At 32.5% G+C, this 14,799-nt stretch overlaps 1 protein-coding gene across 1 annotated transcript; it reads right to left on the reverse strand.

The window, feature by feature from the left end:
- Positions 1 to 6,654: 6,654 nt before the first annotated feature.
- Positions 6,655 to 13,834, reverse strand: LOC124362711. The gene is made up of 3 exons (XM_046817428.1): positions 13,555 to 13,834; positions 8,985 to 9,187; positions 6,655 to 7,336 (listed from the first exon to the last, which is right to left on the reverse strand). Exons 2-3 carry the CDS (start codon positions 9,177 to 9,179, stop codon positions 6,890 to 6,892), a joined length of 642 nt encoding a protein of 213 aa, XP_046673384.1. The 5' UTR covers positions 9,180 to 9,187; positions 13,555 to 13,834; the 3' UTR covers positions 6,655 to 6,889.
- Between the last annotated feature and the right edge of the window lie 965 nt (positions 13,835 to 14,799).

A 14,799-nucleotide genomic window follows, 5' to 3' on the forward strand; every position in this document is an offset into this window, starting at 1 on the left:
CAGAGGGTTGGGGCCAGCTTGGCACCTATTTTTCCTTTCCGGATCATTTAGTAACATTTTAGACTCATGACTAAGCAATACTCTGTGACAATTTCAGTTTACTATATGTTGTTTGGTATCATTTCCTAATTGTAATGTTTGCTATATATACTAATCGCTTTAGGATACAAATTTGAGTTTTATTGGGGAATTAGGTGATTTAACAAGACAGAAATATAACCAGTCATAATTCCCTCCACTTTGTGTATATGAAACCTCCTGGTTCCAGCCGTACTTCTTATTTTCTGACACATATTGTTTCATGGTGTTTATGATTGATTTTATAACCAATGTAATGAGTCCATTTGACTTAGTTAAAGTGAAATGATCTTAAATTTTGTCCTATAGTAATCTTAAACCATTTTACCTTTTTCGTGGCCAGAGAATAACTGTTTTGAGCTTCTTTTTAGTAGTATATAGATTTAATGATGTAAAGAAAGAATTGAGATGTATTTTTGTAAACCAATAATAGAGTCAAAAGAACCAAGAGTAGTTGGTTATGTTCAAACTGTAACTTAACCCTAGAACTGTTAATCGACATAATTATGTCGGTTAATGCCGCTTCTGTGGTGTTAACCGTCAAAATTTTGTCGGTTAAACATTCCCTCGTATAATTACTTTTTTACAATATACTCCGGTAACGTATCGATATAATTCATGCACCATTGGATTCGGGAAGAAAAATGCTAGGGAACAGATGGGTTTTATTCCTCTTTGTATTATGGTTATGACGTAGTAAACTTGTCATTTTGAACGTAAAAGAAAACGACGCAGTTTGTTGTGACTGCCATATTGCCGCTGCCGTTCTGTATCACTTTCGTGCCGAGCTGTGGATATTTGTAAGTTTTAATAGTTTTACGCGTGTTTTAGTGTCGTATTTAATGTGTAGTGTGTTGTTTGATGTCGTAGTAGTGTAAACATATATATTTTAGAATAAATCAATTTCTATTTACTGAAAATATGTTTGAAAAATTACCGGCTTTGTGTAGGCTATGGCAAAATGACTTGGCTAAAATTCATTTCACATAGTTTGTTATTGTTTTCACTTACTAAACGTTATTTATAGCACTCTTTTAGCTCTGAAGTAACTATTTATTTTTGGTAAATAGATAGTTTTCACAATAAAATATATATTTCCTGTAATTTCTTTGGTTATATATAATAACTGTTTGGGCTATTCTATAATTTTTCCATATATTTAGTTATATTTATAGTTTTCTAACTACATAATATTTCCTATTACTTATAAACCATAAATTTATAAATTTTGATATAGTACAAGCTTTATTTGAATAATGGCAAAATGCAACTTTTTTTTACTTTTCAAAAAACAATTTATGGTAATTATTTCATTAGTACTGTATATTCTATTTTATTCTAAGTAAGAAAATATGCAATATAACATGTATTCATAGATAAATGTATTAGCAAAACTTGTTTTACCAAAGTCTTACGTGTACACCTGATTTTCAGAATTTATGCGCATCGCTGCTTTTTGTTCTATAGCTTTATGATGCTTTCATAAATGTGTATAATGTTTATGTTTTTCTGAAACTAGATAAAATTTGACACAGAATGGCTATCTCACTTTTAAATATATCTCACTATAACTTCATTTGCTAGGTATGGTCCCCCCCAAATTTAAGAAATATTTTTTAGTAAATTTTATATTTGATTAAAAAAAGTGTTTATTAAAAAATTTTGTATGGTTAATTTTACAATATAGTATAATTCTACGTTTAATCCTGAACACAAAAATATATACTTTTATTTATATTGCTTTTATTTTATATTTTTAATAATTTTTTTAAAACAACCTTGTGCGAAGCTCCAAAACAGCCCGACACTACAGGATGAAATGACCGCCAGTTCTAGGGTTAAAAATAAGACATCCTTGAAACAAAAAATAAAAGAATAAAATGGATTAAGATTCACCATAGAATAAACATTAAAATGGCTATCAGTGCACCTTGTTCCTGAGTTCCCAGGCATGGCTGACTGATTTCTTTCACTTTTCACAAATTATTAATTTACAAATTTCACAATCTGTTATATACCTGCTAATATATCATTTGTGTTAAAATTCTTATTTTAATTTATTTAATTTATCAAGTGAATACAAATTATGAAAAACTATAATTTCATACATTACAAACTAAAATAATGAGACAAAAAATTGATACACAAGCTAGAAGCCTAACTACTATTTTTAAATCTGCCATACAAAAACCAGCTATATACATTATTATATGGTCATAGAGAGCAATTACATTAACAGAGCTCATCTAAGTTCCAAGTTTTATATATTATACACACATTTGATCAGTTTAAATTTTTGTCATTCTTGATATTTTCTAAGACTTTGAATCACACAACAATGAATTAAAGACCAAAATATTATTATAAACAAGCATTTAAAATATTAATCTTCTGGTAGCCATGAAATAAATTTACTCCTTTGCATTAAAAAAAATATGAATGACAGTTCCATAATCAATGAAAATTTTCCTACTTTTCATGTCACTTGAAAAAGAGGAAATTAAAGCATTTCATTAACTTATAATTCAGATGAGAAACTTAATACAATTTTAAATACGTACATGTAAAAATAATTAAAAACCTTTAACTCTTATAATTTAAGATTAATATATTGGAACTTTGATGTAGCCCTTGACAGATTATACAAATGTTATAAAAAGATTATAAAACATAACAGTACGTAACAACTGTTTCTGAGTATATTTTTACTACAATGATATGCAATGTTTACACATACAAAACTGGGTTTATCTCATAACAAGTATATTAGCTGGCACAATAGATTTAACTTATAATTCCAATCCTTATGAAGTGGCCTCTTAGGAGTGTATGGTTACCATTTTCTAAAAATATTTTTATTTAACTTTCCCGCTCTCAAAATAATTTTATTTCAGTAAAAATAATTTATACAAATTCCAGGTGTACTTAAAACAGTTAATGTTGTACACTCTTTTAGATAAGTGAGGTTAGATTATTATTAAACCAACTTATAGGACAATATTCACAAAACTACACATAACTGAGAATCACTTACACAATCTAAGATTGAAATAGGTCCTTGAAAATCATGTTGATACTTTTTCACAATGAAACTAATTATTCAGACTTAATTAATTTTACATGGAATACTCTTATTAAAAAGTTACACAACTCAATATACTAACAAATCAGGTTATGAATGTTATATTTTATAAGTGTTATTAATGTTGTACAAGTTATAATTTTCTACCTCAGTATTACGAATGAGGCACAAATTGTTATGTTTAGCATTAAAGGTGCTAAAAGTGTACATCTTTGTAACTGAGTTTTGTGAATGTAGGGGAGACCGGGGGAATCGCGCCAGACTGTTGCAATGCCGCCACCCCTTGTATCTCACCAGTGGTTGTGTGTGGAGGGGGGCTGTGAGTGTTGAACTCTAGCGGGAAACACTGCAATCAGTAGTACAGACGCTTATGGCCGTTGCGGTGTGTTGGTGTAACGTAATAATAACAAATACGGTTTTTAGTGAGAGTCATCTAATTTTGAGTCTTTTGAAACTAAGAGGTAAGTGACTGTTATCCTTAAGTTAGATAAATCAGTTATATCTAGTTGAAAAGAGAAACTATTTGGCCATGTTTTCACGTTGTTAGTTGGGAAGTTAGACTATCTACCTTCCCTTAAACAAGCAATCTACGCCATTTTGTCTTACTGGGGTTATGGCCGCCACATCACTCCGGGGTTTGTGCCGACATCCTTGTGTGGGTAGCGGCATAACCCCGTAAAATCAAAATTTCTTATATTGGCCCTACAACTTATTTGTTTTCTTTCTAGATGCCACGTATCCGGAAAAGAATAACTGAAAAGGCTAAATGGACCGAAGAAACGTTAAAACAAGCTGTCCGGCTGGTTTCAGAGGGAAAATCAGTAAAAAGTGTAGCTGTACAGTTTTGCCATTCCAAGGTCAACGTTACGGGACAGACTAAAATCAGAAAAAACGTGCGAGCCTTGTATGGGAAGAAAACCTGTGTTTAACGAAGAGCAGGAAAATGAGTTAACAGCCAGAGTAATCGATTTAGCTTAACATGTTCTACGGCATAACCATAACAGACTTGCGACGGTTGGCGTTTTCTTCTGTGGCAGAAGAGCTAAAAATTAGCCACAACTTTAATAAGGAAACCAGATGGCTGTTGAGGATTGGGTTGCAGGATTTCGGAAAAGAAATCCTCAGATCAGTTTGCGGAAACCATCTGCTACAAGTCTTAGCTGAGTAATAGGGTTCAACAAACCGGAAGTAGACTTATTTTTTAAGAACCTCGAAAATCTAATAGACAAACACAAATTTCCAGCCAGTCGAGTCTTCAACATGGACGAAACTGGGATTTCATCCGTTCAGAGCCTGGCCACATTCTAGCACCAAAGGGCCAGAAACAAGTTGGTGGAGTAACTAGTTGGGAAAGAGGACGAAACGTCACCGTAGTCTGTGCCTTCAGTGCATCTGGCCAGTATGTACTCCCCGATGTTTATTTTTCCACGGAAAAGAATGACGCCTCTTCTTGAACGCGGTGGACCACCCGGTTCGATTTATGGTTGCTCTCACAATTGGCTGGTCTAATGAGGATCTGTTTTTGGACTGGTTGCAACATTTTAAATCCGTTTGCAAGCCAACTGAAGACGAACCGGTTTCTCTTGGTTCTGGACAACCATGGGAGCCATATTTCCTTGCACAGCTACACATTCTGCCGCAAGAATCACATTCACATTCTGTCGATACCTCCTCACACAATCACACAAGATCCAGCACTAGATGTGTCCTTTTATGCTCCGCTGAAAAGCGCTTTCAATAAGGAGTGTGACAAGTTTATGAGGGCTAATGTTTATCAGAAAATCACACCCTACGACATTGCTCACATTTTCAACCAAGCTTATATGAATGTGGCGACCATAGAAAAAAGCCATATCAGGCTTTGAAAGCACAGGTATTCATCCAGTAAATCGAGACAAGTTTAAAGAAGAAGATTTCGTGTCTGAACGGCGTTTAAGAGCACCTGTCATTGAGGACCCAGATGGCGAGGAAAATCTTGAAGAAGAATCTCAAACCAAGCTTAACAACAATCTATCTCAGACTCCTGTGAACAACGAATCTAATATAGACCAAAACCAAGTCTCTGAAGAGCCAACAGTTGCTATCAATAAGCAGGATGGTTACATAGGGCTGCCAGGACCATCGGAAATGTCAAAGAAAATCACTTTAGAATCAACCTCTAAACTGCAGTGGAAATATTACAGCAGTTATAAATAAGTTTTCACCACTCCCGTCTTTTGCAGCTGACCAGATCAAGGGAAATTCTAGGCGGAAAGGCCAGTCATCAATCTTGACATCAACTCCAATGAAAGCAACTCTAGAAGAAGCTTTAGAAAAAAAGGAAACAGAAAGATTTGAAAAAATTTAATTCTGCCAAAAGGGCAGCAGCAAAACTATTGACAAGCAAGTTAGACATAGGTCTTTTCGCCTAAAAAGAGACCACGTATTAAGAAAGAAGAGACAGGAAAAACCTGGAAGGAAAACTAACGCAAAACGTGGCACCTGTAGACGTCAAATAGACTTTGACTCTTCTTCAGAGGAAGATGTTTTGATTTGTTTGGCGATGACGTTGAATACTGTTTAGTGTGTGGAGAGTATGGTCCTACTTCTGAAATGTGGTTACCCGGTGTGTAATATGTGGGAAATGGGCACACTCAGAGTGCAGTGGTTACGATTCCCCAGAAAACTACTCATGTGATTTTTGCTCAGATTAGAACGATAGAGAATAATTAGGCGTAATAGCTATTTAATAGGCCTAAACATGTTTTTTTAATGAATAGTATGACATAGACTAACTAATAGTGATTTACTACATGTGTTAATTTGTTAAGAATAGTAAAACTAATGCAGGAGACTAAGTAATAGCCATTTACTACACGTGTGATTTTTTTTAAACTTCTTAATTAATTTCTTCATTCAATTAAATATAATTTACTACTGTACGTTGTGCTTTATTACATCCTATTCTATTGCTCATAGATGATTTGATGTGCTTTGGTGGTGTAGTGGCATAACCCCAGTGGTGTGGCGGAATAACCCCAGGTATCGGGGTAATTCCGCCACACTGTGCAAGCTTTTGGAAAAAAACCATTTTATTTAGTTTCTATTAAAGATTTCCAATTTAAAAAAATCACTAAAAGATAGATTATTTACTGTAGTATGCTATGGTTATTACAATTTACATTAATCCTAACAAAATTTTGCATGAAAATTCAATTTCCCTTAAGGTGGCGTGATTCCCCCGGTCTACTCTACTGCAAAATTCTAAAAACTCCCATCTGCACTTAGACCAACTCCTGTTTATATCACACAGCTGTTATTAGTACCAGCTAAAGTAAATCATGACAGATAAATTTAATTTTACTTCATATGTCATAAAAAAATTAATCATAATATTACAGTATTCAAAACATTCATCCATTAACAGGACAATAAATTTTGAAGAGGCCTTTCTACTTGGCATTTTGCATTATCAGAGAATATCTCAGGATCATCAGTCGTCTTTTGGCACTGACAGGGTTAAATACATCTAGAATTATATAAATGTTGTAACTTTTATAACACATTCACTGCCAGAGTTGACACATGCAGACTGTTCTAGACAGGACACTATGCAACTCGAGAGCTAAGCTAAACACTATTTGTGAGTGTTATGTCGCATCAGACACTTTTATAAGTTATTATTTTTTGGAAACCAAACACTCCTAAAATAGCTAACTTTCAACAACTATTACAACAAACTTAACAGGGCTACCAATTATCCAAGAAGTCAAAGCCAGTTTTTGGTATGTCATCAGGATCTGATTCATTGTCAATACAGAGCAGAGCTTTCTTTTCACTCAATGTCTGTTTGGTGGGAGGTGGAGGTGGAGGAGTTTTTGGTTTTGACAGAACCGACTTCATCACAGTCACTTGCGACTTGCTCTCAACTAGGCTCTGTTTCTCTTCAACCGTAGAAGGAATTTTTAAGTTTGTTACTTTATTTTTTATTTTATTAAGCAAATTATTTTCTTTGGTTTTATTTTCTATGACCACAGGTTCCTGAGGTGGGGTGTTGTTCACTACTGTCACCGTTTCAGTCTTCTTGGCTGGTGTTCTTGGTCCTTTCAGGGCAACGTCTGTGAATAAATTCAGCTGACTCCTGGTGAACCATGAAAATTGGCTCTCATTGCTTGAATTGTAACAGTTTCCAAGTTCCTAAACAACATATACAGTTTAGAAAGTTAAAATAAAAAACAAACTAATTTAAATATAATATAGTAATAATAAAAGAGAAGCACATCTTGTAACACACATATCCTTTACAAATTGCATACACTGTATATATTTACAAATCCCTGTTTATTCTTCTATATATGTATTTATTTTACAAAATATTTTCACTGTTTAGTTTTGAATAACAAGTACAGTCAACGGAGTCATTTTTGCTGACCAATATACTTAACAATTAACCTTTTTTAAGTACTGTAAATTAGTCCATTGGCATGTTAATATTTTTGGCATGTGGAAATTCCTATTTTTCATGGTTTTGCAACTTCTATAAACAAATTGCAACAGTGCAACAGCTTTAGTTCTATAGGAAATATAGTAGTAAAATTTCACCCAATTATACTTGTGTTAAATTCCATCGTCAAAACAAAAAATATGTTTACTGTTACATTCATAAATCCACATGCATGCATACAAGTGCTCTCACACATACATACACACATGCACACACACCACATGTGTACGTACACACACACACACATACACATGCACACACAGGGGCATACTATAAAGGACCATATACAGGTGTCCCTGAACTCTACTATCCTTTAGTATTATTCCTAGACCAATGACAAAGCATAATTTCATATTCAAACATTCTAATTTACACAATTATTAATTTCAAAACGGCTTGTTATTCTAAGTTTAAATGTTGTACATGGCTTTACGACACAAACATATAATTACAGAAAAAATTAAAGTTCTGCAACCTATATTTTTAAACTGATGGCTACTTAAGAAGTAAATATCAAATAGCAAGTGATTTGTTTAAAGTTACAATTATTGTTTCATTAGACAATTTAATTACAAATCCAATGATATAAACTTTAAAAAATTAAATAGTTCAATTTGGAGGAATTTTTTTATTTTTGTGACTGAGCACTACTAATTAATGATACTATAATTTCAACTAACGCCATTATGTGGCAGCAATGCTAGTGGACTGCAACAATAATATGTATTCATTTTAGTTGCTCTAATCAGCAGATTAAACATTACCATTAAACAGTTATTGTAGTATACTTGCCAATTGTTGGATTTAGGTTTCTTTAAAAATATATTTAAAGAATGTTGATAAATAAATAAGTTGATAATTGTAATGAATATGAACGTAAGTATCATAGTCCAAAAATTTTTTTTTTTCAGAATAATGGTGTTTGCATTAAGTGTTATGATGTTTAACACGATGATAGAGGCTTTATACAGTGCTGCCTGTGGTGTAAGGGAACTCCTGCATGAACCAGACTGCCTCTATAAACTTTGGAAGAAAAATAACATCATAAAAATTCATATAAACATAGGTTCAGAAATGCTTTGTAACTGAGTAACAGCCAACAAAAGATTTCACCCACAATTTACCACCCGAGGTTAAATGTTCATTTGCTGGGAGTTTGGAAAGAGGGATTTAGAGACAAGTGCAGTTCTTTTTAATGGTTTTTGACATGATAAATTGAATATTTTGTTCAAGAGGTAAATAAAAACATACATTTTTACAGAGAAACTTGTAGAAAATGTAATACTGAAGAAAATTATGTACAAAATTTTATCTTAGTGAAAAGCAATAATAACAACTTACATTTTTTGTAATATTGGCGTATTTGAGAACAGCTGCAGGATCAATAATAGCTTCATTTAGAACTTGTTGTTTCTCTTCTTCATTTAATTTCTTCCAGAAATCTTGATAAGCTTCACGAGCTGCATCCAAATCTTGTCCAATTTTCTGAGCTAGAATACTTGTAGATCTCAAGTACTCTTGTGTATGGACCTCCATGCTTGAATCTACAAATTTTCTTGGTTATATATAAATAAATTATATATATATATATATATATATATATATATATATATATACAAGGTAGCCAAGACCTATTGTAAAATGTTTACCTATTTTTGATCATCAAGACCTATTGGGTGATAATACAACATAAATGTGACTCGTATATTAAAATTAAAAGCTTTTATTACTCACACATATAAAAATTATTTTAGTTTTTTATAATGAAAACATGAAAATTTAATAAAAAATTTAAAATTTCTATGAAATTTCAATACATTTCTCAAACTTTATTACTACTATTGTATCCAACATTAAACTTTGAGTAAGTACGGTATTAAAAACTTTTAATGGGTCTGAATTTCCAGATATATTAATTAGACTTAAACTGGGAAGTTTTTATTTTTGAAAAAAATTTAAAAGAAAAAGCTGACATTTATAATTCTTTATAAAAAATTCTAGATACTAGCAAATGTTATAGAGACTGATTTTATTTTTTATCATTTAAGTAGTTATGTGATTTTCAATAATTTAAAACACAGAATGATCAAAATTTCACTAGCAAAACACAACTACTTTTAGATCTCTAAATATTGATAATCCAAATTAATAAGTCAGTCATAATATTTTTACTAAATGAAGCTGCATACCAGTTTAAGAGTTTCATTTCAGTTTATTTTCAAAATGTCCTCCATTCTCTCTTATGCAGGCTCTGGCTTTCTTTCGCAATGCTCAAATAGTCACTTTATGGCTTAGCTTTTCCCTAAGTTTCTGTGCTGAAATTAGGATCCTATTCAAAAGCTTCTCTTCGTTATTTACAGGCATTGCATACACCTCAGACTTAAGGAATCTCCAAACAAAAAGTCCATGGAGTGGAGATCAGTAGATCTTGCAGGCCAAGGTACAGGATCCTCTCCACCTATCCAAGTTGGATAGTTAGCATTTAGCCAATTTCAGACATCAATAGTAAAGTGAGGAGGAGCGCCATCTTGTTGATAACTATATCTGGGCAGTGTATAGGGTTGAACGCATCCAACATTTGATGCAAATTGTTAAGATACCTAACACCAGTTAAACTTCCCTGAAAAATGTGAGGTCCCAAGGAAACAATCGCCAATCACACCTGTCCAAACATTAATACTAAATCTTTTTTTGGGGGTTTTCAGTATTCCACAAGTGCATGTTATGAAAGTTAAATACCCCTTGTTTTGTAAAAAGAACTTCGTCTGTTTATAAGATTTTTTTGAAAAAATTGTATTGTTTAGTGTCAGAATTGAAGGCTCAAGACTGTACACTTTAAGACTGTAAACTGATAAGGGTAAAATTTATTTTTCTGTTAAACTTTCAAAACTCATGCCGACTTTTACTCATGCCGATGTCACCTGCAAGATCCCTACTACTACTCTCCAGGTCTTGTCTAACTGTATACATTTGTTCTTCTGTGTTCAAATCCAAAACTGCTGCCCCCAACTCACTCCACTCCTTTTGCACAGATCCAAATTCTACTAAACACTGATGCAGCCTTATAAATACTATGTAGTGTACTGGAAACTTGCCGACCAGGACATCGGACAGTGTACTCTTTTTGAGTCACACTAGCATTGCAATCAGAGAAACCATACACAAAATGTATTTCTGCATATTCCTGATTTGTAAACGGCATATTGATATCACTGCCAAATAGTAAATAACCCAAATCCACTACAAATAAAAATTATCCAAACCAAATATCTTTGGTGTCAGACCTTATTTCATGATATTAGATGGGGTAGTCAGATATGGTTAAGTAAGGTGGCTATCCTTGCACGTCATTTTAAACATAGTAATTACTACCTAAATGTTTTACTTTAATCAGGATCCAACTGAAAAATATGTCTCAGTGTCAGTGTAAGTAGTGACGCTCTGAAAAATAACCTAAAACCAGTTATGCTTTGCTAGTGAAATTGTGATCTATGAGTGATTTTACACTATTGAAACTCAGATAACTACTTAAATGATAAAAAAATTAAAAATGTATTATATTTTTTGAAAGCATAGATTTTGAAGCAGTCTCTATAACATTTACTAGTTACTACAATCTTTTTATAAAGAATTTTGAATGTCAGCTTTTTCTATTAACTTTTTCAAAAATGAGAACTTCCTAGTTAAAGTCGATATAATTAATATTTCATGATATTCAGACCCATTAAAAGTTATCCATACTTACTCAAAATTTAATTTGGAATACAATGGTAGTAATTTTACAATTTTAGTGTGTAAGTAATAAAATCTTTTAATTTCAGTATTTGAGTTACATTTATGTTGTATTAACAACCACAAAAAATGTAACACTAGATCATAGCCATCCTGTATAAATAAATATATATATATTATGTATATATATATACATATTATTATTGATATTTATAATTATAATATTATATGTATAATATTATAATAGTATTACTACTAAGCTAAACATTGTATTCATGTACTTTTTCACTGCTTCAGGAGTGATAGGAATTCAAGATGGGTAAAGTTCTGGGGCCATCTCCTAGAGAGATACTTAGGTACCATGAGGGATAACGGCCACTATCTCACTCATATCACCTTGGAAGAAGCCATAGGTTCTGTTCCAGCGTTTTCCAGTCACAGCAAGCAGGAAAGCCATACTCCTTGAGCCCCACAGACTCAAAAAATCATCTTTTGAAGTAAACTAGACTTATCAAACAGCTCTTTTTACCCCATTATCTCAACATTTGTGGCTATGTGCTCCTCCTGGACACCCATTTGGGTTACTCAGATTTAAGTGATAAATCAATCTTCGCTGTACCCAGTATAATAGATGCTACTAGCAGGTATAAACCAGCCAGAAGTAAACCCTGCTGAAGATCATATGTTTACCCACTAACTTTGAGAGTAAGTACTTATATATATTACAGACTTTAAATTTGGTATACTGTTGCTGCAGTCAATATATACCAAACATCACTTTATGTATGTTCAAGTTGCTATAGAAAGTGCTCATGTGATCTGATATCGGAAAATATCACATAAGATAAGATCTGATGTCTGGAAAGTATCGACCGGAAATGCCCCAGTACCACTTCTAGCGAAAAAAGAAAAACATCCCTGGAGATAGCACCCAAAATCTAGCTCAGATCACGTGGGTGCTCATAAGGTTATATTTAACTTTGGTACTACTAGTAAATATTGATGCTAAACTAATCTAAACCTACTTATATCATGTAATAACAAGTAGTAGATAGGGACATATTGGCCTAGAAGAACCGATTGCCGTAATGACATGTAAATTTCACAGTAAGTCAAACAGAGTTCGTTCTTTTTAATAATGCATTTTTTTTAGGTTCCGGTAAGAAAAACTCATCTAAAAATAGAGGCCTCCAAATAATGCAAAAGTACAGAAACTTCCTGTTGTTAATTAATTACATAAACTTTTGAAAAGTTAGAGACTGGACTACCTAGTTCTGAAAAAGTGTCATCTCCTCTCAGGAGGTACCTAACCACAAGAATCTTCTGGTGTACACAATCTACTAGCAATGGCCCATCAATGAGCTGGGCAATATTTCTTCACATATGATTGTATAATTAAAACATGTTAACAACGTTCAATAGCTAAGAATGCTGATTCTTGCCACTAGCTATCAAAATGTCAACTTGCTATATTAACTAATAGGTTTCTAGTTATCAATATATTTTCATCAAAAATATGTCATAAACATTACCGCAACTACAATGGTGATGACTTTTATTGTTTGTGTCACAAGCTATCAGATACGCATTCTTTCAAATAATAAGAAATAAGTATTACAAGTTGCTTTTGTATACACATATATAGTTTTTAACTCATTAAATTATTACTTTTTAGCTATAAAAAGGTAGCTGAACTATACCATAACATGAAATACCTCTAATGTAATACAGTTTGTTCGGTAGTTTAGATTTAATCAGAAATATGAATTATTCGATAGTTGTAGTGGCCGCTTATCATACTGTAGCCGCCTATCCTTTTAAAATAACTATTCGCCAGATCCAGGGATGTTATCGAATAAGAGAGTACTGGGTAGCCTATGTACAATCAGTTAAGAAGGCATGTTACAAGGGAAAACTGCTAAAAGAGAAAACTACATTATACAAAAAAACTGTGTCTTATGAAATTACAAACTTTATTTTTTTTCTTGTTATGTTAACCTAAAAGTGGCAAAACTGTTCACTAAACAGTTAAATGTGTTCAATTAAAAAAATATTAAATTTGTATGACAGTATATGTAATGAAAATAAATATAATTATCAAATTATAAAAACACAAAATTTTCATGCTTAATCTCAAAGCCCTAACATAACTTATTCCTAATTGGACATCTCTTCTTACCAATTTAATGAAGGCATTATTACATTGGTAATTAGACAGGTCAAATGGTCAAATTCATTTAAGACATCTAAGCTTTTTAACTCTCATACAAGTAAGTATACACGCACATACCACTTCTTAAACTAGCCTAGAATCTGGATTGTTAAGAAAATAATGAATCAACAGAACAATTGTATTATTTACCGATCAATTTACAAATGATACCATACACGATTGACAAATAAACAAAACAACCCGGGTATGTCAACTTTTCTTTTTACAATACAGACGGATGAATTACTTCTATTTTTTTTTTTTTTTTTTTTTTTTTTTTTATTCTGTTTATAATAAAGGCTCGGGTATACTCCCATGCAGCCTCGTGGTTCACTGTGTTGTTAAACCTCTGTGGTAATTTAATTGGGAAGAATTAGTTATTTTTTATAAGTTTATGGTTTAATGTATTGGACATATATGTTTTGTGTACCTATACTGTTTGTGTTTGTTAATACATAGCGGGATTACTATGGGATTCTATAGATGGATATTCTGGATTTGGGGAGTCTTCCCGCCAGGGGTCCTTCAGGCATTCCTAATCCGAAAAATGGACCACGGATATAAAGGCCAAAACCAGGATACATATATGTATTGTGTTTTGTTATTAAATGTATTTGTTTATGGTCCTGAGAAAGTTATTTATTTCTTTATATACTTTTGTGTCTTCTAATTTCATTAAATACGTTAAGTTAATATTAGATATTGATGTTACATTTTTAATTACCTTAAAGCACCGATCTCTTGCATATTCGTAGGCTGGGCATTGTAAAATTACATGGTCTAGTGTTTCTCGTTGAGCTTGAGTGCAGCTTAGACACAATGGTGTGAAATATTTTTTAATATTATATAGTCTAGCGTTTACCTTAGCATGTCCAAACCTTAATCTTATTATATTTACCACTTCTCTTCTGTTGAAGTCTGCAATACTATACCATCGATTATGAATAGTCGTTGTCTGAATTTGCTTATACCATTGCGCTTTTTGTGATAGTTGGTACTCCTGTTCATTTTCTGCTGCAGACTTTCTCCGTTGGTAGGCTTTGAAATCATCTGGTGGAATGTAAATATTTGTTATCTTGTTGCCGTTTATTATTGAGTCTTTGGCTAGGCTATCTACGTATTCATTACAATAAATAATACCTGAGTGTCCCGGGATCCATTGGAATGTTACATTTTTACCACTTTTAATAACTTCATAGATAATACTTACTG

Source organism: Homalodisca vitripennis, chromosome 5, assembly GCF_021130785.1.
Source record: "Homalodisca vitripennis isolate AUS2020 chromosome 5, UT_GWSS_2.1, whole genome shotgun sequence".
Lineage (NCBI taxonomy): Eukaryota > Metazoa > Arthropoda > Insecta > Hemiptera > Cicadellidae > Homalodisca > Homalodisca vitripennis.